At 35.7% G+C, this 25635-nt stretch overlaps 1 protein-coding gene across 1 annotated transcript in view; it reads right to left on the bottom strand.

The window, feature by feature from the left end:
- Nucleotides 1–25635, bottom strand: part of DOCK4 (dedicator of cytokinesis 4) — a 345771-nt gene that overhangs the window by 173155 nt on the left and 146981 nt on the right. Inside the window, exons 14-16 of the mRNA XM_074195289.1 lie at nt 12829–12953; nt 10939–11101; nt 3257–3363 (exon numbers count right to left, since the gene is read on the bottom strand). Of these exons, the coding sequence (XP_074051390.1) occupies nt 3257–3363; nt 10939–11101; nt 12829–12953 (395 nt within the window). The remainder of the gene's footprint in view (nt 1–3256; nt 3364–10938; nt 11102–12828; nt 12954–25635) is intronic.

The following is a 25635-nucleotide window of genomic DNA, read 5'->3' as shown; positions in this document are numbered from 1 at the left end:
AGTCATGAAGGTGACATTATAAAATGAAGAATGACTTACATGTACCTAAGTTGAGTAGGGATGAATGGTATAGTGTTAAATGAACACTAAGAATGAGAAATAGATAAGGAGAACAGAAAGTTGAGAAGTAAAACTATAAAAAAGGTGAATAAGGATAAACAAAAAATAAAGGTGGGAAGATAGCAACAAGGAGATCTAAGATTAGTAGGTCTAAGAGTAGAGATCCACAAATTATACTTAAGACAGAAAGAAGGGGGAAAAAACCCCAAAATATATTAAGAAATAGAGCATGGGTCATGTTACATGACAAAAAACAAGGAGAAGGTGGGATGATAGGACTGCAAGGAATTATAGAAAGGAATAAAGGAGTTATATCATGAAGGAGAATTCCATATCACTGAGATTGCTAACCAGAAGCAGAATGACCTTGGAACCCAAAGAATCTCACTCCCTGAAGCTTAAAAGATTTACTAAAAAAGCATCTTAATATCAGACTAGAAACTGGAGGGAGGTTTAGCTAAAAGACAGACAAGACAAGGAGGTATGAGAAAATCTTCATATTTTAAATATGATCATTTAGAGATGCAACAGGACCAGTGTTGGGGAGTGCCTGCAAATTTCAGCCTAAGCAGGTTGAACAACATTAAACCATATCAATGATAATCCTCAGTGGTATACTGCTAGTTGATTATACTACAATAAAGTTTACCTATGCACCAAAATTTTGGGGTTTCTGGAAAAGAGAAGGAGGAAAGCAGCAGAGAAGGGAGAAAGGGATAAATAAAGCAGATATATTTAGCTTTTAATAAGCTCATACTGTATGCCAGCTACTAAACTATGTGAAAGGAATACAGATACAAGTCAAAAAGGAAAGGTGGAAGAAGAGAGGAAAACAGAGGGAGATAAGGAAGAGAATGAAAAAAAGAAAGAAGGAAGAAAGAGTAAAGGGGACAGGAAAGAGTGAGGGGCCGAGATAAAAGGAAAGGGAGACAAAGAGAAGAGTAGGGCCTGAATCCAAAAGCTGGATATTCACATAACAAATATTCTTTTCTGTCTTTTTATTTTACAAGTTGGATTTCAGAAACGACGAGGTAATTCATAGTTATGCCATGAGCAGCCAATGAAATATGAAATCCTATTCACAAAGGAACTCAAATTAAAGATTTGTTCTTAAACCTGATAAACATTAAAAATGCCAGATTCAGGGGGTGGCTAGGTGGCGCAGTGGATAGAGCACCAGCCCTAGAGTCAGGAGTACCTGAGCTCAAATCCTGCCCCAGATAATTAATAATTACCTAGCTGTGTGGCCTTGGGCAAGCCACTTAATCCCATTTGCCTTGCAAAAAACAAAAAACAAAAAAACAAAAATAAGCAAAAAACAAAGAATGCCAGATTCATGGATTTGTTAGACCATAAAGGAATTTTACTTCTCTGGGGACCAAAGGAAGACTAAAGAAGGTCACTAGAGCCAGCTAGTCTCAATTTTTATTCTACATTTATATATTCTCTGAAGTAAAATTTCTGAATACTTCTTTTTCTCCAGGTCTTTGTTTTTGACATGTAAGAAGTTCTGACCAATTACTTTAGAAATGTTACAAAAAAAAAAAACAAAACAGGAAGAGAAATACTTAATGCTTTCTTCAGACCTAGAGCTACTTATTCATGTACCAAAAGTGCATATCAGGGGAGAAATTTTAAATACATATTCTATTTAATTTACTTATTAATGTATTTTAATCAAAAGTGTACAAAATTCTTAAAAAAAAAGGAATCGTGCAAGAAAAGTTACTAAATTGTCCTGGAGATTTTCTTATGGGACTATGGCCATTGACTTCAACAAGAAAATCATGTGTACAAAAATATTCAGAAAACTTCTAATAAAATCCAGGGGAAAAAATATATGCCCAACATTTGGGGAATGTCTAAAAAAATTATAAGGCATTATGTAATGGAATATTTCTGGAACATTATGAATGACAGAAACCAAAAAAATTCAAAAACATATGGTAAGAGTTGCAAGGAGGGATATACATCAAATTTAGAAATTTGAACCAAAAGTACAATAGGAAGGAAACAAGCATTTATTTAGCATCTACTATGTGCCAGACAATATGCTAAGCATTTTATAGTTATTATATCATTTCATTCTCTCAATAACCCTGGAAGGAAGGTACTAGTATTATCCAGTTGAGGAAACTGAGGCAAAAAAAATTAAATTTCTTCCCCAATAGTGGCACAGTTATTATGTATTATGTATGAAGGCTTCCTAACTCCAGGCCCAGCATATTACCTGTATGCCTAACATATTGTATTAAGCAATGACAACAAGTTTTCACTAAAAGGCAAGAAATGCCAGATGAAATAGTATCATCTATTCAAAGCTAAAGAGTACATTCCTCCTTTTCATTTCACATATGATAAATAGTTTTGAGAAGAGTGTATTCTTTAATAAGGGGTTGTTAGATGTTTGTGAAAAGAATATCTTCTGTAATGAAACAAAATGCCTAAACAATTTTTTTTAATTTGAGAAAAAAGTGGATTGTTGGTAATATTTGCTAAGTAATTTCCAAACTGGTTTTTAGTATCACAGATCCAGAGTGATTGCAGAATCACAGATTTAGATCTAGAAGGAATCTCAGAAGTCATTGAGTCCAATCCCCTCATTTTATAGCTGAATAGACTGAATACAAAGAAGATTAAATAACTTGGTCAGCACTACCCAGAAAGTAAATAGCAGAGCAAGGATTTGAACCCATGTCTTCTTATTCCAGACTTAGGACTTTCTATACTCTACTACACTGCCTAAAACCTACTGAAGACTCTTAGAAGTGGAAAAGGTCTTAGTGACCATCTAGTCCAGAGGTCCATCCCCAAGACTGGCAGAATTCAGATTAAAATATAATTGGGAACTTTAGGAAAAAAATACAATGCAATATAGATAATGCTAATTTGTAGTTTCCTAAGTCAATTTACCACCTACACAGAACCATTTCTATTTTGATTTTTATCATTGATCTAGATTCTAGACAATCTCCTAGCCCCAAATAAACATAAAATGTTAGAATTAGAATTAGAATTTTTTAAAAGATGTTTTTATTAAATTGTTTTCCTAACAATTTTCCTAAACAACCTGATACAAGAAAATTTTTCCAAAGAATTCAAGATAGATTTATTTACTAAAGCATTGAAAAAAGTTTTAGTCTACTATGATGACTTCATATTTCTTCACAGATTACTAAAATATAATTGATGTTACCTTATGTACAATGAGCTCATGTGTGCCATCTGGAAGTGTCCTACCATCTTCTTGCATCAGAGGAACAAAAGAGAAGCCAAACAACTTTTTCTCACCTTTCTCTTTTGCTGTGGGAAAAAAAATAAGAGAAATTATGCCCTTAAATAAGTCAACATAATATGTGCCCAAATTTTATGTTCATAGACACATCATTTTTAAAAAATCCTACAATCATGAAGTCATTGACTACATTAACTAGCAAGGTCATAAGGACTTGCAATATATTAGCCAAACTCTGCTCCCTAGCAATTGTAAAGAATGGTCTTGACAACCAAAGTATGATTTCAATGCATTGAGCCCTTAATTTAGATGCTATTAGCCTAGATTGTTGCATGGACTTTCTCCTTCATTTGGGAACATGAAAGGACTATAAAACTCAATAGAATAGATTGTTGTCAGATAGATATTACATTTTCATGATATGTTAAGTATGTTTGGATGCTTCATTGATGCCACGGATGTCAGTGTTGTCAAGTTGTTTCAGTTGTGTCTGACTCTTTGTGACTCCATTTGGGTTTTTTTTTCAGATACTGAAGTAATTTAGTATTTCTTTTTCTAACTCATTATACACATGAGGAAACTGAGGTAAACTAGATTATTTGTCCAGCTAGTAACTGTCTGAGGTCAGATTTAAATTTGGAAAAGATGAGACTTCCAGACTTCAGGCCTTGGCATTCTACCTATTGCACCATCTAGTTGCTCTAATCATTTAGTCAATGATTTTGAGGCAATATGGCTCACTGAAAAGAGCATCAGATTTGGAGTCTAAATTCAAGTCAAAATCCCTACTCTGCCACTTACTGTTTATGTGACCTTGAGCAAATCAATTAACCTCTCTGGTGTTATTCTATTTATCTGAAAAATGAGAAGCTGAACTCAATGATCTCTGTTTCTTTGAAAGATTAAATCTATGAACCTGTAATCACTCTAATCAAACTCTGAAAGTTGAATTTGAAGTAAGAAATGAACAATGTGTTTTCCAAACATTTCCAATGTACTTCCCAAGTTAAAACAAGGATTAGAAAAATATTGCTTTATAGCCTTAATTCTTCTTTCACTTTGTGGTGTATAAAGAATAATTCTCCAGAGTATGATATGTGATCAGAAGAATGATTCTCAGAAATATCTCATCCAAGTTCAGTTGTAGACATAATTTAATTTAACAAATGGAATAAAGACAATAAGTAACATTTACACAGTGCTTATTATGTGCCAGTGTTTTACAAATGTCTCATTGTGATTCCTCACAACCTCCAGAAAAGCACTTATTAACTTTATCCCAATTATATAGATTAAAAGAACAAAGGCAGATTTGCCCAGATTTATACAGTTAGTATCTGAAGTCAAATTTGAAGTCAGGTCTTCCTGAATCCAATCCTGAAACTTCATCTCCTATACCACTTATATCACAAATAGGTACTGAGCATAATAATGGCTAAATAAGAAATAAAGATGAATAAGACAGAGTTTATGTTTCTGAGTAATTTGGCAGTGGGGGGGAAAAAGCATGGTCATTGAAAAATATGGCAAAGACATGAGAAAGACAAAGTACTATGAGAGTTCATGAGAGGGAAGGGCTATATTCCATTAGAAACTAAAATTGACTTTGATGAAGAAGTGGCATTGGAGCTGGATGAATGGGATTTTGGAGAGTGGAAACATGAGGAGAGGATAGTCTTCATTGAAGTGGAACAACATGGAGCATATTTGGGGAATGTGGAAGAATTCGATTTGTCTCTCACATAGATCACGTGAAGGGAAATAGCATGAAATAAAAACAAAAGTAGGATATACTTGAGGCTAAGGAATCATTGTTTCCACCAAGGTCTTACACTAATATCCTAAACAGGTTACCCTGGGTTCTTGAAGGTCCTTCTAGCTAAATGAAAATTCTTCCAATCCCTACTAAACTGAAAATTATGAACCCATCAACAAATTTAAGCCTGTGGCCATCTTAGCTAATTCATGGTTGAGCCTCACAAAGACCACTTAGGGAGAGCTAGCAATCTCTCTTCTGGAGGAGAAAGTTCCCAGTACTGAAGAAATCATATATATTTGAAATCCTAAAGAAGAATGTCATTGAAGAATTTTAAGCAATAAAAACTATACATTAAGTAAAGTTATTCTACAAACAGAAAGACAAATTCGCTGGGCAAGAGACTGGAAATGGTGAAGCCAACTAAAAAGGTTGTTACAACATGACAGGGGAAAGGTAATAAGGGAGGTTATAAGGAACTTGATGTGACAATAAGAATGGAAAGAAGGGGATAGATAGAAGACATGAAAGAGGAGATAGGACTTAGATTGAATGTAAGGAGGAGTAAAATGATAGCAAACATTCAATAAATTTGTGTGAGTGAAATCAGTTCATTGATTCATTGTGCATGCAGGATGTCAAGGCAAAAAATTAAAGAGGAATCAAGAATTGGTCACAGAGCCAAGAAATCTTGGGTTCAAGTCTTCTCTCTGAAATATATTGAATATGTCCCTTGACAAGTCACTTAAACTCTCAGTGCTCTAGGTGACTCTTTAAGAGAGAGAGAAAGTTGTTGAGAAAGTACAGACCCATATTGATAGAAGGACCTTCCACCCTAGGGAGTTGCTGGATCAAGGAAATTATAGGTCAAGGAAATTATAGCTGAGACTACAGCTAAATGAGTTAGGGACAATGTTTCTTTAAGGTTTAATAAGTCTTTGTTTTTAGGTTTTTGCAAGGCAAATAGGGTTAAGTGACTTGCCCAAGTCAACATAGCTAGGTAATTATTAAATGTCTGAGATCAGATTTGAATCAGGTACTCCTGACTTCAGGAATGGTGCTCTATCTACTGCGCCACCTAGCCACCCCCGGTTTAACAAGTCTTTAGTGACATGACACACTATTGCTGTTGTTCAATCATTTTTCAGTTGTAGCCAACTCTTTGTGACCCCATTTGGGATTTTCTTGGCAAGGATATTGAAGTGATTTGCCATAGCCTTTTCCAATTCAATTTCCACTTCAGGAAACTTAGGAAAATAGGGTTGAGTGACTTGCCCTGGGTCAAACTGCTAGTGGCTGAGGCCAGATGTGAATTTGGGAAGATGAGTCTTCCTACTCCAAGCCTAGTACTCTATCCATTCATTGTACCACCAAGCTGTTTCATTCAATCATCATAGAATAGCACTTTGAATAAAACAACTGAATTACTTCTTTGGGAAAAAAAAATTCTCATAGGCTGACTTGGGTTCCTAGAGCTAAGAAATGCCAGAAAAACTGATGGTGAAATGAGGTTTCATTTTAAAAACCAAAACTCTAAACTGAATACTAAGGGGTTGCTCTTAAATGATGATGATGAAGTCGACTTAGCTACTTGAAAGAACCAAGAGTCAGGAGGTGCTGAGCATAAAGTGGGTTCAAATATAGAAGGGATTATCCCCATTCTTCCCACAGTTGCAGTGAACTGCCAGGTGGAGAAGGGCAACTGGAAACCCTGTCATCCCCCAATTCAAGGAGCTCACATTCTAAGGAAAGAGACAACATGTAAATAAGATAAGATAAGATGTAAATAAGATAAATAAGATTGTATATACAGAGAAGAAGTAAACAAACTTATCAAAAAAGAAACCGCACTGAGGGATCTTCTATAGGTAGCAGGATTTGAGTTGCCTTAAAGGAATCCAGATATTCTAAGAGATAAAGGGGAAGAGAGGGAGGATTCCCAAGATGGGGGGAGAAAAAGAAGTATCATAAAAACAGGAAGCTGGCTACTGTAACTTGTTCATTAAGTACAAGAAGAGGAGTATAATGTAAGAAAACTAAAAAAGGAAGGTACCAGGTTATGTTCGACTTTAAATACTGCCAGCTGGAGCTTTTTATTTGATTTTAGTGCTAATAAGAAACCATTGGAATTTACTGAAAGGAAGAGCGATGTAATCAGAGGTTGCCCAGAGTCATACAGATAGTAGGTGTCTGAGGGATAAGTCTTCCTGACTCCAGGACCTGCGCTCTATTCACTGCAACACCTAGTTGCCCCTTCACTTTGGCAGCTATGTGGAAGATGTATTGGAGAGGTGAAAAGTTTGAGGCAACAGATAAAATAGTTATTGCATCAGACCAGATTAGAGGTGATGTGGACCTGAATTAAGGAGCAGTTATGTGAGTGGTAAGAGGGGAATGTAAAAGATGTTATGAAAGGAGAAATAAGCAAGATCTGATTATTGAACCCTTTTCCTCCCCCAAGAGAAAATGAACAATCATACCTGACATTGAGGTTATGAGCTGGGGTGGGGGATGGAAGGTAGTAAGGTCCTCAATAGTAAAAGAGAATTTAAGAAGACTGGAAGGTCTGAAAGATAATGAGTTTTTTTGCTTTTTCTCAAACTTGAAACTTTATCTCTTACTTCCGTATATTTCTTTATCTATATACTACTGCCTAATGCCTGCACTTCCCTTCTGTTCTCATTTCTGCCTCTTAGAATCCTTATCTTCACCAAATATCATTTGATTGCCACAGTTGTTAGTTCATGCTGGATATTGGTTGGTATACACCTTTATCTAGGCTGCCTCAGTAGAAGGAAGGCAGGAAAATTTTCAATATTATCTCTGTAGCCATAACACCTAGCTGACTTGCAAACAGAAGGTACTTAATAAATCTTCAATAAATTGAATTAGGTAAGGATCTTCCTTAACCAAATGCATGATATGTTTTCCTTTTATAATTAATAATTATAATTACAATTTATAATTGTCCCTGCCATCACATTGTCATCATAACTCACATTATATATTGATTTAAGGTTTGCAAAGTGCTTTAAATATTTTATCTGAATCGTTGCTCATAACTCTGTTCTATATATCCTATTTCGGATCACTGTTTGCTTTTTTTTTTTTTGCAAGGCAAGGGATGACTTGCCCAAGGTCACACATTTAAGTAATTATTAAGTGTCTGAGGTGAAATTTGAACTCAGGTTCCAAGGTCGGTGCTCTTTCCACTATGCCACCTAGTTGCCCTATACAGCTTATCATTATGCTCATTTTACAGATGCAAAAACTGAGGCATGGAGGTTAAGTGACTTACTTTAGGATGTCACAACTAATAAGTTTCTGACTTGAAGTTCAAATTTGAATCTTCCTGGTTCTAAGTCCAGGACTCCATACACTATGTCACATTTTTCCACATTCATAATCTCCTCTTAGGGAATAAGATGAGAGAAATTCTGAAAATGGTAGTCATGGCCATGTAATTTTATTTCTTCGGATGTGCTCTGAGATTCTGTGAAGTATTTATCCAGGTTTATAGATGGAGTAATTTGAATACTAGCAGAGCACCAAGATAAAGTTACCAAATACCAAATACCAGTGCAGGCATTAGTATTACCAAACAAAGTTGAAAATTTAAGACTGGGGCTCAGGATACAGGCCTTAAATGGACATATAGACTTGGGCATCATTTATATGGAGATCATTGAGATTAATAGAGCAGAAGATTAGTACCAAGAAATAAAGGGGAAAAACTACAAGGGAATTTTAGGGGCATATCCATGTTTAGTGAGTTTCAGGAGAAGACCCTGGGGGAAAAAAGGAATGATGGAGAGAGGTAGAAGTGGACTCAAAAGAGTAAAATTGGGAGGAAATCAAAAAAAGAAAGAGCATAAAAGATTCACAGCATTAAATAAATGTGTTACTTATGCTCTCTTCTCCTATAGAATAGATCAGGGGTTCTTAATCTTTTTAATGTTATGACTCCATTTATGGACCCTTCCTCAGAATGTTTTTAAATAATTGAAGAAAATGTTAAATTCGGGCAACTAGGTGGCGTAGTCCATAAAGCACCAGCCTTGGAGTCAGGAGTACCTGGGCTCAAATCCGGTCTCAGAAATTTAATAATTATCTAGCTGTGTGGCCTTGGGCAAGCCATTTAACCCCATTTGCCTTGCAAAAACAAACAAACAAACAAACAAACCTAAAAAATGTTAAATTCTAGTGAGAGGTTATTCGAAATAAAGATGTAATTTTTTTTAACAGTTCAAGTTTATCCTCTGAAATTTCTAAGATCTCTGACTTCCAAGTTAATAATCTCTTAAGTAACTAAAAACTTGTCCTATCTCTTAGACTATAAATCTTCAAATTTACCTAGTTTTGTTATTTTTTTTAAAAAGTAAAATTCATTGTAATTATGCATCTGCATGCACACACACACACACACACACACACACACACACACACACACCCCTCATCTAAGTCAGGGGATATAAGAAGAATGGAAATTTTAAAAATGGCAACAGAAACAAATTACTCAGTTTTTCTGAATTTTTTCCTACAAATTGAGGTATCTGCATAATGAGATTTCTAAATGAGATTTCTAAAGTCCTTTCTAGTCCTAATATCCCATAATTCTATAATTTCAACTTCAAAAAGCCTGAGGAAAATTGCAGAGTAATGTTGAAGCAGAAGGAGGAGAAGGAAGAAGAGGATAGGAGGAGGAGGAAGAAAAAGAGAAGGAAAAGAAGGAAGAGGAGCAGTAGTAGTAGTAGCAGCAGCAGCAGCAGTAGTAGTAGTAGTAGTAGCAGCAGCAGTAGCAGTAGCCATAGTAGTGGTATGAAGCATTTTAATTTCTAAGTCCTTTTTGCATATTATTCATTTATCCTCACATCTTCATAAAGTAGGTCTTATATGTTATCTCTATCTTACAGAAAATAAACTGAGCTGGGGTGTATTTAAATGACTCGTCTGAGTTCACCTAGCTCCTAAATTTCTCAGGTGGCATTTGAATTTGGTTCTTCCTGATGACAAGTTCACAATGCACCCAGACTCTCTCCTCTACACAAATTCTATACAAAACTTACCCAGCTAAGCTCTGACTCTCCTAATGACCGTTACACTAGAATGGATGCTCATAAAAATCCTCAGGAGATACCACTAATCATAATGGTTGCTGCATTAGCACTTACTTTGACATCAATCAAATTATGAAGTTCTATGCAATACCAATCTGGCTGTCTTATTATTTTATATTAAATCTGTTTCTTTCTGTAATATGTCTGGTGGTACTGGTAATAATAGCATATATTTATACAGTGCTATATTTATGCATATCAGTCCTGGAAGTTAGGAATTATTATAGTCAGAGTCATACAGTTCAATGAAAAGTGTACTGAATCAGGAGTCAGTTCAAATCAGGTTTTACTATTCATTTATCTGAATGTCCTGGAAAAGTCAATAAAATGATCTGGGACTTATTATTGATCAAATGAGGAGTTTGAACCACATTGTCTTTAGATCTTGTAGATCTGTCTATGATTCTGATTATTTCCATTATATAGATAAAGAACTGAGTTCAGAGAAGTTGTTCAACTTGCCCAGCTAATAAGTGTCAAAGCTAGATTTGAACTCATATCCCCCACTCTAGATTATGACTCATTCCATTTTTCTACACTGCTTCTTGATTATTCTGGAGCTCTCATATTGTATGACATGACTGTATGTATCTAGTCCCCTACCATATTTTTGCTCTCTCTGAACCCCTCCCCAAGTGTGGTGTTTCCACAGTCCAAATAAGGATCCATTTCCCCAAGAAACATTACCTCAGGGTTCATTCTCAGTTTACTCACTTTGCTGACTGCCCTGATAAGACAAGGCAATATAATTAATTATACTCAATTCTTACTGGAACAATGTCGGAACTCAAAGCGGATGTGTGCGCCTCTGAATTTATCCACAGGAATGGGGAGTTTCAGCAGTTCAGACCATCTGGGACTGTTGTTGTGGTAAAGTACAAAGGAATGGAACTCATTAGCTGGTGGCTCACCAGAGCCAAAGGAGATAAAATCCTAATAAAAGAAACAAACAGGTTAAAGACAGCTTCTTTTTCTAGTTACTTTGAAATCACTAGTGCAATTACTTCTCTCTCTCTCTCTCTCTCTCTCTCTCTCTCTCTCTCTCTCTCTCTCTATATATATATATATATATATATATATATATATATATGATATATGTTCCCTTTGTTCTCATTTCATATGAAATGAGTTCCTTCTTTTGTCAGTAAGACAGCTATACCTGCTAGTAAGCTGTATTTGCTTAACCCAAGTGAATAGAGGTTCATTGTTTTAAAAGATGTGCCACATTTATTCATAATAACCCGAGGAATGAAATTCCCTTTTTGATATCATAGAATCCCTTTAGCAATCTGGTAAAGCTTATTGTTGTTCATTCATTAAGTTTTGCCCAACTCTTCGTGACTCCATAGACCATAGAATGACAATAAATACTGTCCATCATATTTTCTTGGCAAAGATACTGGAGTGATTTGACATTTGTTTCTCCAGTGGATTAAGGGAAACACAGGCTAAGTGTTTTGCCTGAGGTCACAGAACTAGTAAGTATCTGAGGCCGAATGTGAACTCAAGTCCTCCTGACTACAGGCTCAAAATTTTATCCACTAAGTCACCTAGCTGTCTCCCTTAGCAGGTCAGGAGTATAAACCCCTATTGAAAATAATGTATTTAAAGCCTAGAATTTCAAAGAAAACCAATTATGATGAAATAGTTATCAAAAATTTCTTATGGAAATATATTTTGCATGATTGTATATATATATATGTATATATATATACATATATATATATATACAAGTGCTTGCTGTCTCAGGAAGGTGAGGGAGAGGAGAAAAACTGCAACTCAGATTTTTTTTAATGAATATTAAAAATTGTCTTTAGATGTAATTGGAGAAAAATAAAATAATTTTTTTCAAAAGTACATAGTCATAGTACATTAAGAACCTCAATTTTTTTTTTAAAAAGACAATAATGTGTTTGGGAGCTTAACTCTACATATTATGTCATTTTCTAAAGGAAATGCTTAAAAATTGATAAGGTACCTCAGTTGGAACATTAGTAAGAGACTGGGATGGTTCTTTCATATGAACATATAACTACAGTCCCCAATCATATATGGACTACATGTAGGATCCAGATAAATGTTTCTGCCACAAAAGAAATTCTTTAATAAAAATTTATTTGGGGAAAGTACAGAAAAGCCACTCTGTTAGATTTTTCAACATTAATTTTTTTTTTGGTTGGGCAATATGGTTAAGTGACTTGCTCAAGGTAACACAGTATCATGTATCTGAGGCAGGATATGAACTCAGGTCTTCCTGATTTTAGAGTTAATAATCTATCCACTGTGCCACCCACTTACCCCTGACTATGATATATTTTTAAAAATATTTCTGTTGTTTCAAAGGTGAGTCAAGTATCTATGCATAATAACCATGAGAAAACAGAAAGAAATGCATGCCCCAAAATAACAAAAAATAAGGCAATATTTAAGAAATAAATGCTACATAGATTATAACTGATAATATGAATAAAACAATTACTAAACAACATATAATTTAAAAGGCAAACTAAGGAGGAAATCTTAACCTCAATTTATGAATGATATAAAGAAAAAATATGCAGAGTTAAAGATATAAGGTTCTAGAAATATAAAAATGAAATCAATCCAAAGCAATGAAAATGAAATCAGTATGTAAACATAAAGGACAAGTGACATCATACCTTTAAGTTCTGGCCATTACTGTCAATGATATACATGGTCACTTCCACATTCCTGGCCACACTCTTTCCTCCTTTCTCAAACTCTCCTTTTTCTATGGTGATATATAAATCATTCCTCATTTCACCTAATAAGAATGGACAACAAAGCAAGAAAATCACATTAGATATCACAAAGAGAAATAAGGATTCTTATCTATTCTAAGACACAATTTGACATATATCACACCATAGGGAGGCGCTCTAGCTTCACTTTAACCATAAAAAATGTAAAGTCCAACCCACCCTGCTCCTCAAATAATATCTAACAATTACATATTGTTTCACTACTTTAAAAAACTATGTTATTGTGACTAATTAGTTGGGAAACTTTGAAAAAATAACCATCTTTCTAAGGCTCAATTTCCTTATCTATAAAATTCAATTTAATTCCACAAATATCTCATAGAGGTAGGTAAGGGCATTGTGCAGAAAGTCCTGGCCCTGGAGTCAGGAAAGATTTGATTGCAAAACCAGCCTTAGATACTTTTCATCTATAAAAGGAGGATAATAACTTCTTAGGGTTGTTGTGAGGGTGAATGAGAAAGTATTTACAAAAAGCTTAGTGTAGTAGCCAGTCTAGAAAAAGTACTGATAGAAGTGTTATCTATTACTATTATCATTAATTACTAATATTATGTGACTTGTCAGGGGTCACAAAGTTATAAGTGGGTCTCAAAATCAGGATGAACAAACAGGTCTTCTGATCCTAACACTAGTGTGCTTTCAATATACTCAATTGTTCTCTGAAGGTTGGCTTGCATCTGCAATGCTGAAAGGTGAATTTCTTGCCTCAACAGTTTTACCTAAAAAAATGACTAGAAAAACATTCCCACATACTGTCACTCTTTGGATAAGTCACAACCCCATTAGCAATGTGTGACTAAAATAATGAGACTTATGAAGACCAATCTCATTACATTACAGTATGAGCATAACAGCTGCTTAGCAAATGGGTTTTTTTCCTTTTTAAAAGCAATCTCAACATTTAAAAAAAATCATGGACAAAATTATCTCATTTTTACTAGAATACTGGGTCTTTAATTTCTTTATGTGCAAAATGAGAGATTTGATCTAGGTCAGCTCTAAAGATCCACACAAATCTGAGGAGACTATAGCTAGAAGGGTATAATAAACATTCTCCCTTGCAATCACATCCATTCTAGTATTTTGAGTATCATGAAGCTTCAAACAAAATGAGAAAAATTTCTAAATTCAAACACAGAGACATGCTACAGAGAGTAAGGGGGAGAAAGAAGGGAAAAGAAAAAAAGGAAGAGGGGAGAAGGAGAGAGAGAAAGAAGGAAAGGAAAAGTGAAGGAGGAATAGAAGAGAAAGGAAGAATGGAAGAAGGGGAGAGAGGCAGTGAAAGGGAGAGAAAGAGAAGGAGAGAGGGAGAGAGAGAGAGAGAGAGAGAGAGAGAGAGAGAGAGAGAGAGAGAGAGAGAGAGAGAGTTATGCTTTTTTAACTGATGTGGAGGGAGAGATGGGGACAGAGAGAGAGATCACTATTTTGCAGTTGATTAATAAAATTGAATATTTGATTATCTCACCTAATCACCGCATCCTTTCATTGGAAAACACAGATGCCCATTAACCACAGATAGATATATGACATACACTCATTTTATTTCAGTTGCTCTGTTTTGTCACTTTTGACCTGACTTGTGAGTGCTTAGTGAGAAACTTCCATTACTAAGGCCAGAATGGCACCTTCCTGGCAACTTTTTGTCAGAGTGTTGCCTAAGGCACTGAGAGGATAATGATATGCCACACAATCAAGATATATTAATGGTATAATAACTCAAGCAAGTCTACTTGACTCCAAAATTTGTTTGTGAAGCTGTTTTATGTAAGAAATTGTTAGGGGATTTTTTTTTTGTGATTTAAAAAAAAACCATAAATGAAAAAAAAACAGTACTGAAAAGTATTTGAAAGTGAAGATGGATAATTCCAAATGTGTGAATTTTTTTAAAAAAGAGCAAGTCTCCCCCTTGTCATTTCTTATTAATAAGAACTTCCTAATGAGAAAGCAGTGCTTGGGGTGAGGGTGGTGGAGGGAAAGAAGGGATGGAGAAGGAATGGGAAACTGGCAAAATCACACACAGGACAAGGTCCAAACATAATAGGAATGATTCCTAGTTCTCCAGAGTTGTGGGCATCCCAAATAATCTGATGACATTCTTCCATGAATATTCAGTTTATTCTGGCATCTTCATCCACAACAAAAAATAAAATCCAACTTCACCACCCCAATGGTATGAACATGAGTCTGGCTGAACAGGAAACAGATGGCTCATCAAACAAGGAAAATTACAATGCCATACAAAATAATAAACCATATAGAACAAAACTGTTGTTGCTAATACAAAAAAAAAAGCAGAGAATAGACTTCCAAACTCAGAAAGGAAATTGATAACAATACCCTGTGAATTAACACATGACATTATGACATTTCTTTCCTCTGAAATCACTGTCATTTCCAAAAAAAAAGTTTTTGTATACTTTTCTTTTTCTTTTTTTATTAGGACTCTGCAAGGCAAATGGGGTTAAGTGGCTTGCCCAAGACCACACAGCTAGGTAATTATTAAATGTCTGAGGCCAGATTTGAACTCAGGTACTCCTGACTCCAGGGCAGGTGCTCTATCCACTGCGCCACCTAGCAATCCCCTACTTAACTCCATTTGCCTTGCCTTTTTTAAATAAAAAAACAAGAATTGCTGAACTCTCTGTTCAGACAGGAGCTTTTAATTTCAATACTCAGGTAACTTGGTAAATGAAGGTTATGTAAGGGACTCTAGAGGCCTTCAAGTCTAACTTTTTCATTTTTTAAAAACTCTGGTCTAGAGTATTTAAAATGATTTGTTAAGGGTTATAGAAATAAGTGTCTAAGGTAAGATTTGAATCTTCCTGATTCTAACTCTAGTGCCTGATAAGCAATCAAAAAGCAGGACATAGAGAGTTTCAAAGGTAAAATTAGCATTGATTTAGAGATACAAAAGTGAGTTAGTAAAAAAAAAAATACATGCAAAAAATTCATCCACTCTACCCAAAAAAAGAGAATTCATTGAAAAAGAAAAAAATAACAACCCAAACCAGAAAAGAATCAACAAGGAATATTCTCTGAATTTGGTTTAAATAATTCTTTTTTTAAAAAATTCCTGTGAATAAAAAAAAACTATTTCTTTTTGCCTCATATTTAAAGATCCACACATATGTCTCTTTTCAAGAAACACATTTCAGCACTGACTACATTAGCACATGCTGTTTTCTACATTTTGGCCAGGAAAGGTGTTCTTGATTTAACAATTTTGCCACTTACATCTGGATTTGAAAAGAATAAAGAGCAAATATTATGGCATAAAGCATTGGCTTATGCTATGCCTGGAATGTCCTCCTTTTTAACCATTCAGTACCTTATCCAGAATCACAGGCATTTAAATTTCTATTCTCCCTTGAAAATTCAACTCAAATTTTATCTCTTTGTATAAAAACCCTACCCTTATGCCAGTGCCCCTTAAGGAAAACCCTTACATAAAACTTTTGTGCACTTGTGATAGAAATAATATCTAATGGAATTCCCCTATAATCCCCCCTCCCCCCAATCCCCTATAAAGATTAGAAAAAAAGTCACAAAGTTAGAATGTAAGTGACCTTTCAGTAGAGTTCCTAGGACCTCTGGAGGTGTTGATGTTGCTTCCTAGACATCCAGAAGCTTAAAAGGTCCCACCTGATGGGGCAAGGGCTACTATGCTTCACCACACTCGAATGTGCTAAACAGATAAGGAAGGAAGTGTAGAGAAGCTAGCTAAGAGCTACTGTAGCTTCACAAAATATCTGCACAATGTTGCTATATATTCTTCAGTCATGCCTTACTCTTCATGATCCCATTTGGATTTTCTTGGCAAAGATACTAGAGCGTTTTGCTAATTCTTTCTTCAGTTCATTTTACAGATGAAGAACTAAAGTAAAAAATGTTAAGTGACTTGCTCAGTGTCACACAGCTAGTGTCTGAGGTCACATTTGAACTCAAGACACCATCAAGGGTTTTATCTACTGTGCTACCCTATGGTACAATGTTAGGACTAAAAACAAACAAATACACCCCCCAAAAAACAAAATCTCCTTTATTGCTTTTACTTTAACTATTCAATGACTGAGTCATTAAAAAGGGTCATTTATATAGATGTCTTATCTCTTTTATTGGACTAAAAAGTTTCTAACAATGGGAATAATTTCTTATCTAAACCTTTTATTTCTTCTAAGCATTTAATAAATCCAATTAATGGTTGGGGTTTTTTTTTTAACATCTTTCCTATAATCCTTCAGGTAGATAAACTCTATTAAATACTAATATCTTCTTTGAATTAATGAATCAATGAAAGACTCATTAAGTACTTATTCTATGCAAAGAACTCTGCTAACCTAGGAAAGGAAACAGTTACTCCAATACCTTCACTATTCTAAAGGGAGGAGACAACAGGACGTCTCAGTTTCAAATATGATAGAAAGGTCTGTTTTACTTAGAATTTAGTAACAACAAAGTAGATTGTAATCCATTTTCTGAATTGTAATTTCCATTAATAAAACTATATGAGATCCTGTTGTTGAATCATTTGAGAATACCATTGGATGGGTGATAACTTTCTTTTATTTGGCCTTCAGTAACTGATTGTTGAAGAGGTAGCGGTTAACTTGTAAAGGAGGTTGCCAGATTTCATTCTCTGAAAAATGTAATTTTTACAGGAAGAAATATGATGAATTCAGTATATAAAATTGATTAATGAGCAGACATTTATGTGACTTTCACTGTTAAAGTCCTACTCCGATGCTTAATGGTAGCAAAGAGGTAACCCTGGTCCCTGAAAAGTAGGATATAGACTGAAAGTTCTGGCAATGGGGCGGCTAGGTGGTGTAGTGGATAAAGCACTGGCCTTGGAGTCAGGAGTACCTGGGCTCAAATCTGGTCTCAGACACTTAATAATTTCCTAGCTGTGTGGCCTTGGGCAAGTCAAACTCCATTTGCCTTGCAAGAACCTAAAAAAAAAAGTTCTGGCAAATGGTAAAATAAGCACTTGATCCCATGAATTCAGTTCTTTTTTTGCCCCATGCAAATAACTTGCAGTTATATTTGTCTAGTTTATCCTATGTTATAAATGAATGAAAAGAAAATCCTGCTAGAGTGAGAGAAAATTGTACATTTTATTCACGAATCTTGCAAGATACATCTTACAAGGTATGGGTACTTCACTCCCAGGTGTGAAGCACACTTTAGTCTCAGGAGTCAGGTAATTTATTGTCCTCAGAAACTCTTTCCTCTCCCTCTTGGATGTTCATAGGCTCTCAGGGTCCACCCATTCCATGATATGCCCCTAATATGATTCCCCCCACATCATCCCATGCATTATATGCTAAAGAACCCAAATCATCACAGGGGGGGTGTGGGTTAATATTCAGTTACCTAATTGCACAAACTCAGTAGCATTAGGTCAAGATCACTAGGTCACTCTTGACCCTTGGGGTTTGGTATCCCTGGAATGGAATTAGGAAAAACTCTTCCAGTCCTGTGATTGGCTGGGCCATTCCCCCTTTGTAACGGATTCCCTAAGGCTCCCCTCCACATCCTGTGAAGATCAACACCCTACATTTCTCACATCCTATTTCCAGGTGTCCTGAATTATATCTGGCCACTGGACACAGATAACTCCAGAAGAGAAAGTGAGGCTGGGAACTTAACATTGTACCCCTCACTCAAATCCAATTCATGTACATGTCATGGTCTTCTTCTAGTACAAAGGACAAACATCAACAGCATTATCACCATCATTTCCAATCTCACCAACTGACATTTCAAACTGGATATTCTATAGACATCTTAAACAGAATATTTCCATTATCTTTTCCCCAAAATTCTTTCCTTTTTTTCCAATTTTCTTATTACTTTTGAGAGTACTACCATTATCTTAGTCACTCTGGGTCAAAACCTGTGTGTTATCCTCAACTCCTCAACTCCTCTTTTATCTCCATAGCCAATCAAAAATTAATCTCTGTTGTTTCTATTTTTTTCAACATTTCTCATATATGTCCCTTTGTCTTCTTGGACACTGCTAGCACTCTAGTGCTGGCTCTTATCATTTCGTATTTGGACTATTGAAAAGTCTACTGAATGCCTCAACTCTCCCCAATCTAATCAATTCTCTATTCAGCTATCAAATTGATTCTAAAGCATATGTCTTCCCATATCACTATTTGTATCACTTCAAAAATATTACATCAGTTTATCCTAACAAAACTCTGGTAATTAAGTACTATTATTATTCTCATTTTATAGTTGAGAAAACTGAGGCATCAAACAGAAGGCAAGTGACTTACTCAGGGTGACATCCATTATTAAGTATCTGAGACCACATTAGAACTCATCTTCCTAATGCTAAGTCCAATATACTATCCTACTATTCCATTTCCCTGCCTGGGTTCTGTTTTTACTTTCTGAATCAACAATGGCATCCTATTTGGCTTTCAAAGCACTTCATAGCCTGGTCCCTTAATACTTTACAATTTTCTTGCACCTTACTCCTCTCCATATTGTTTGTGTTCCACTAACACGGAGCTCCTTGAAATTTCTTATACATGACCCTACATCAGCAGACTCCATTCAGTTTCTCTGACTGTCCCAAGTATCTGTAAACCATTTCCTCCTCATCTCTGTCTCTTCTAGCTTTCTCAGTTTCTTTCCAGTCTTAGATACTAACTTTTGTAAGAAAACTTCTCCTGCTTTCCTCTTAGAGACAACTCCCAATATTTTTTGAACATAGTTGTTCGCATGTTAACTACCTGGTAGGTGGATTGAGGACTTAAAGCAGGAGCTGTTTTTTGCCTTTCTTTGTATCCCCATTTCTTAGTATAATGCCTATTACTTAGTCACTTAGTAAATGCAAGCTGACTTGACGTGTTCAATCAACTAGTACTAAACACTTGTTATGTTTATCCGGTACTTAGCTAAGCACCAGGATCACAAAGCCAGCAATTTGGTTTCTGCTCTCAAGAAGTTTTCCTTCTACTATAATGGGAACACAACATTTAAACATATTGAGGGTCTCAGGCACTTAATAATTACCTAGCTGTGTGGCCTTGGGCAAGCCACTTAACCCTGTTTGCCTTTAAAAAACCTAAAAAAAAAAAAATAAACATATTCAAAATGAATTCAAGATGATTATGGAGAGAAAGGTACTGATGAGATCAGGGGAGGTTTAGTTTAGGAAGTACCACTTGATCTTCAAGAAGAGTAGTATCATCACTGGTTTGGTTTCCTTGATACCCCAGATATAAAAGTTCCATGTGGAACTCTCTTAGAAAATTACTTTCTGTACTAGGGTCAATGGTCTGCTAAATATGTAGATAGATGGAAACTGTCCTTTTGTCTAAATTACTCTTGTAGACATTAGAAAGTGACTCCTTTTTAATCTTTATTCTTAATAAATACATTTCTATTGTTTTTATGATCCACGAAGTATCTCATTGCATTCTAATTCTAAACCTGAATCACTGGATTTACCTAAATTAGACCTGGCATAGACTAACAATTTATGAAGAGTTTTATTATGGCATATTGGGGTGTTACACTCTTCACTAGTGAAGGAAGTAATTATATCAACAAAATAACAGATCACTGGAGTGCTGAAGTATGAAAATACTGAATTGTTCCTTTGAAATACACTTTTCTCCAGTACTACAAAACATATATCAAATTTAGTCAGCCCAAAACCACACTGGAAGAAGTTCCCTTGAAACTCAGGAAGGTGAAAAGTAGTAGTTTTACAACCACTCCTTTCCTTTCTCACTATTTGTCAGCTGGAGATTTATTGCTGTGGTTTTAGCAGGGAAAAGAAGAGATGAAGCAATACTTCATGATGGTACCTCACTTAGTCATAACTAGATCATTCAAAATATGGTGCACTGGGCTTGGAATTAGCACAATTTGAGCTCAAAACTGGCTTAATTTAATAGTTTTGTGATCCCAACTAAGCATGTTACTCTTTCAACCTCAGTTTCTTCAAGGGTATAATGTAAATGATAATAATAACATCTAAATTCCAAGCAAGTCACTCTTTCAACCTCAGTTTCTTCAAGGGTATAATGGAAATGATAAAATAGCATCTAAATTCCAAGCAAGTCACTCTTTCAGCCTCAGTTTACTCAAGAATATAACGAGGATGATAATAATAACACCTAAATTCCAGGACTGTTTGTGAATATCAAATGAGATAATATATGTATGGAACTTAGCAAAATGCCTGATACACATCAGGAGCCAAATAAATGAATGTTTCCCAGTCTTTCTTCCTCCCCTCTTAATCCAGGCTTGCTATGAATACTATTGTTCTGTTGGGAAGGACTGCTGGAAGTTAGAGATAAATGAGCAGTGTTGGCTGCTAAGTCTCCTACCTCTGCACTTTGGAAGAAATTTTCCTAGAGACAGGTTATAAATGGTGATTTACATTTTAAGCCAACCCTTAATGTACCAGAACTAGGTGCATTCCAAGTTCCAGCCAACTTAAAAAAGGAGTTTTTAGAATATAACATTTCATACATCATTGCGTGTGAAGCAATAAAAATGAGTATTAGAGAGGGCAAGTCCTAAGATATAAAAACCACAAGGCACTTGTGTGTTGTGTGAATTTATGGGAGGAAGAATAAATAGTTTATTATCTGTATCAGTAGAAGACCCTCCTAAATAGATGTGGTTACAAATTCATTTTCATGACTTACTCATTTGAGTAACTTTTTTAAAAAACATTTTTAATGTAGTTATTTATTTTTCTAGTTACATGCAAAGACAGTTTTCAACATTTCATTGTTTTTTAAGACTTGGAGTTCAATATTTTTTCCTCTCTCTGCCTTTGCTTCGCCCCTCCCAATAGTAAGCAAATCAATTACAGGTTATCCATGTATAATTATGTTAAACACATTTCCACATTAGTCATGTTGTGAAAGAAGAATCAGAACAAAGGGGGGAAAACTGTAAGAGGGAAAAAAAAGACATAAAGCATAAAACACAATTAAAAATCGAAAATAGTATGCTATAGTCTTCATTCAGGCTCTATAGTTTTTTCCTCTGGATGTGGATGGTATTTTCCATTACAAATCTTGAGTAACTTTTAAATATCAGCAGTTGATTTTATGTGTGTGTGTGTGTGTGTGTGTGTGTGTGTGTGTGATTGTGTTTTACCATTGTGTTAAACCTTTTGCTTTAACACTTCAATGGATTTGTGATGTGATGAGACATTCCCTCCAAACAGGCAGAGCCAAGTGAAACCCATCCAAGTACTGTGACCCTGTGCCATACTGGTCCATGTCCATTCATAAATATTCCAGGAAGATATATGCAATGTGCAAAAAGTCTCACTTTAGGTCTTTAACATTCATTGAGTACCAAGGCTACACCTGTTCTGCTTTACTCTTGCTCACATCCTTCACTGATGATACTTTCTTTCAAGCAACTTCTTTCATCAATCTTAATTCAAGGTTTGAATTCAATGAGAAATGTTTTGCATATAGTGAACAGTACAGCCCAGAAGAGATGCGATGTTTTAAAAAAACTCAACCTCTATCATTCCCCATTAAGAAGCCCAATATGGGGCTTCCTTATCAATGGCTTAATTATATTTGATACCATGTTACCTTTCTAACTATTTGGAATAGGGAGATGAACAGTACTTGGCCAGTACAATGGATCTCAGGGAAGGGGGCAGTACAAAGGGACTAGATTGAAAAGGGGATCCCTCTGATCCCTTTATTAGAAGCTATTTGTCCCTTGTCCTGTGAAAAGGTACCCCTCCAAGAATATTCCTATCATTAATAAGTGAATGAAAAAAGCACTTATTAATAGTGTTTACAATTTGTAAAGCTCTCAGCTAAGCATGGAAGATACAAAGAGAATAAGAATTTTTAAAATAGGAGGTAAGATGCTGCCTCCAATCATTAGGGTGAGGAGCTACAGAATAAGAACAGATTTAACAAGAAGTCTAAGTAGGAAGATTCCAACACAGAACACATTATCAGGTGATTTTTCTTTGTCAATAGAAAGGTTTCAATCTGAAATGAGGTGAGATTTGAAATAAGTGATACAAAGCCAAAACAGAGGAAAAGGGACCAAATCAATGACTTCAATGATATGAGGGAACTTCTACCAATGCAGGGAGATATGTTCTCTGTAAGACTAGATTTGCCTGAAATAACAACAAAAATAATAGCATTTACATAGAACTTTAAGATTTGCAAAGAGCTTCAGAAATGTCTCATTTTAATCTCATTTGAACTGAGGTCTTCCTAATTCCTGGTCCTGCCATCTAAATGTCTCATAATAATAGGTTTGCAAAGCATTTCATATATAGCAACTCATTTTCTCCACAGAAAATTCCTAGGAGGTTGTATTATTATCATTATTGTTATTATTATTGCCAAAACAGAGAGGAGGAAACTGAGGTAGACAGAAATTAAATGGTTGACTTAAAACAGGGGTGTGGAATCTTTTTTTCTGCCAAAGGCCATTGGGATATTTATAACATCATTTGAGGGCTATAATTGATTAAATATTTAGTTAATTCACCCTGGGGTGAAGCTACTAGATTTAGGGAATTTTGAGGCCTGCCTGCAGTTCCCTTGACAATGCCAGACCAATACAGCCTATTTTAGTTTGTGTTCTGATACCATCAGCTCTGTCTCACGTGGATCATGTTTTTTATCATAAGTCCATCAGAGAAGTTACTTTCATCTTTTTCCATAGTTGCTGTTGCTGATTGTAATTCCCTCCATCCATTCCTCCCTACTAACATCCATTATATTTTCTCTCTCCTTTCACTCTGTCTCTCTTCAAAAGTGTGCTGTGGGATGGCCGAGCGGCACCCCATACAGCACCGGCCCCAGGGCCAGGAGGCTCTAAGCCTACATCCCACCCCAGAGACCCAGCAACCACCTGGCCCTGTGGTCCCAGATAGGCCATCTAATCTCACCACCTTGCCAAAAGTAAAAAAGAAAATGTGTTATATCTGACTATCCTCTCCCATGATCTACCCTCCCCCTGTCCCCCTTCTCTCCTTTTTTCTTCTAGGTTTCTATACCCTATTGAGTATGTATGCTGTTTCCTCTCTCAGGAATTTCTGATGATAATGAAGCTCCGTCATCCCCCTTCACTTTCTCCCTTTCCACTCCATTGCAAAAGCTATTTCTTGACTCTTTTACATGAAATATCTTAGTCTATTCTACCTCTTCTTTCTCTTACTCCCAGTACATTTCCCTTTCAGCCACTGACTCTATTTTTAAAATATACATATATTATAGCTTCAAATTCAGTTCCCTCCTATGTCTTGTCTATATAAGCTCCATCTAACTGCTCTAATAAATGAGAAGGTTCATTTGAGTATTCTTTGTATCATCTTCCCATGCAGGAATACACCAAGTTCTTCATCATTAAGTCCCTCATAAATTACCCTTCTCATCTACTCTGTGCTTCAACTGAATCAAATCCTGTACTTGAAGATCAAACTTTCTGTTCAGTTCTGGTCATTTCAACAGGAACATCTGAAATTCCCATTTCACTAAAAGTCCATCTTTTTCCCTAGAAGAGGATGTTTGGTTTTACTGGGTAATTGATTCTCAGTTGCATTCCAAGATCTTTTGCCTTCCAGAATATTATATTCCAAGCCCTATGAGCCCTTAATGTGGATGCTGCTAAGTCCTGTGTAATCCTGACTGTATCCATGATATTTGAATTGTTTCCTTTTGGATGCTTGTAATATTTTCTCTTTTATTTGGGAGTTCTGGAACTTGGCTATAATATTCCTGGGGTTGTTTCTTTTGGATCTCTTTCCAGAGGGGATCAATGGAATCTCAGTTTCTATTTTACCCTCTGTTTATAGAATATTAGGGCATTTTTCCTGTAGAAATTCAGGTCAAGGCTCTTTTCCAGATCAGTTTTTTTCAATGAGATATTTCACATTTTCTTCTAGTTTTTCATTTTTGGGGGTTTGAATTATTGTGTCTTGATTTCTCACAAAGTCATCAGCTTCCTTTAGCTCCATTCTACATTTGAAGGATGTGTTTTCCAAAGAGAGCTTTCTTATCTCCTTTTCCATCTGACCAGTTCTGCTTTTTAAAGCATTCTTCTCCTCATTAAGTTTTTGAACTGTTTTATCCATTTGACCTAAACTGGTTTTTAATATGTTATTTTCTTCAACATTTTTCTGGTTCCCTTTGCCTAAGCTGCTGACTTCATTTTCATGTTTTTCCTGCATCTCTCTCATTCACTTCCCAATTTTTCCTCTACCTCCCTTACTTGATTTTCAAAAATCTTTTTTGAGCTTTGAGAAAAATTTCTATATTTCTTGGAGTCTTTAGATGCAAATACTTGGACTTTCTCATCTTCAGAGTGTCTATTTTGGTCCTCCATGGGATCAAAGTAATTGTCTAGGTCAGGTTCCTTTTTTTCTGTTTACTCATTTCCTCTATCTATGCCTGGTTTGGGGGTGCTTTCTGAGCTTTTGAGTATTATTGAGACACCCCAGCAAGGACCTCAGTTCCTTCAAGGTCTTATGGGAGACTCTGCTCATCCCTCTGCCACGGGGCTGTGAGGAAGGTCCCTCCTCTATGGAGGCCCCAGACTGCCACCAGGGTCTGAATATAGTCACAGACCCAGAGTACTGTCCCAGGGACAGAGGACAGACCTTGGTAGTCTCCCTCAACTCCCTTACCTTCCATGGGCTAAGAACTCAGG

This window comes from Macrotis lagotis, chromosome 7 (genome assembly GCF_037893015.1).
Source record: "Macrotis lagotis isolate mMagLag1 chromosome 7, bilby.v1.9.chrom.fasta, whole genome shotgun sequence".
Lineage (NCBI taxonomy): Eukaryota > Metazoa > Chordata > Mammalia > Peramelemorphia > Peramelidae > Macrotis > Macrotis lagotis.
The sequence above is the reverse complement of the archived record's forward strand: the minus strand, read 5'-3'. Positions and strand labels throughout refer to the sequence as shown.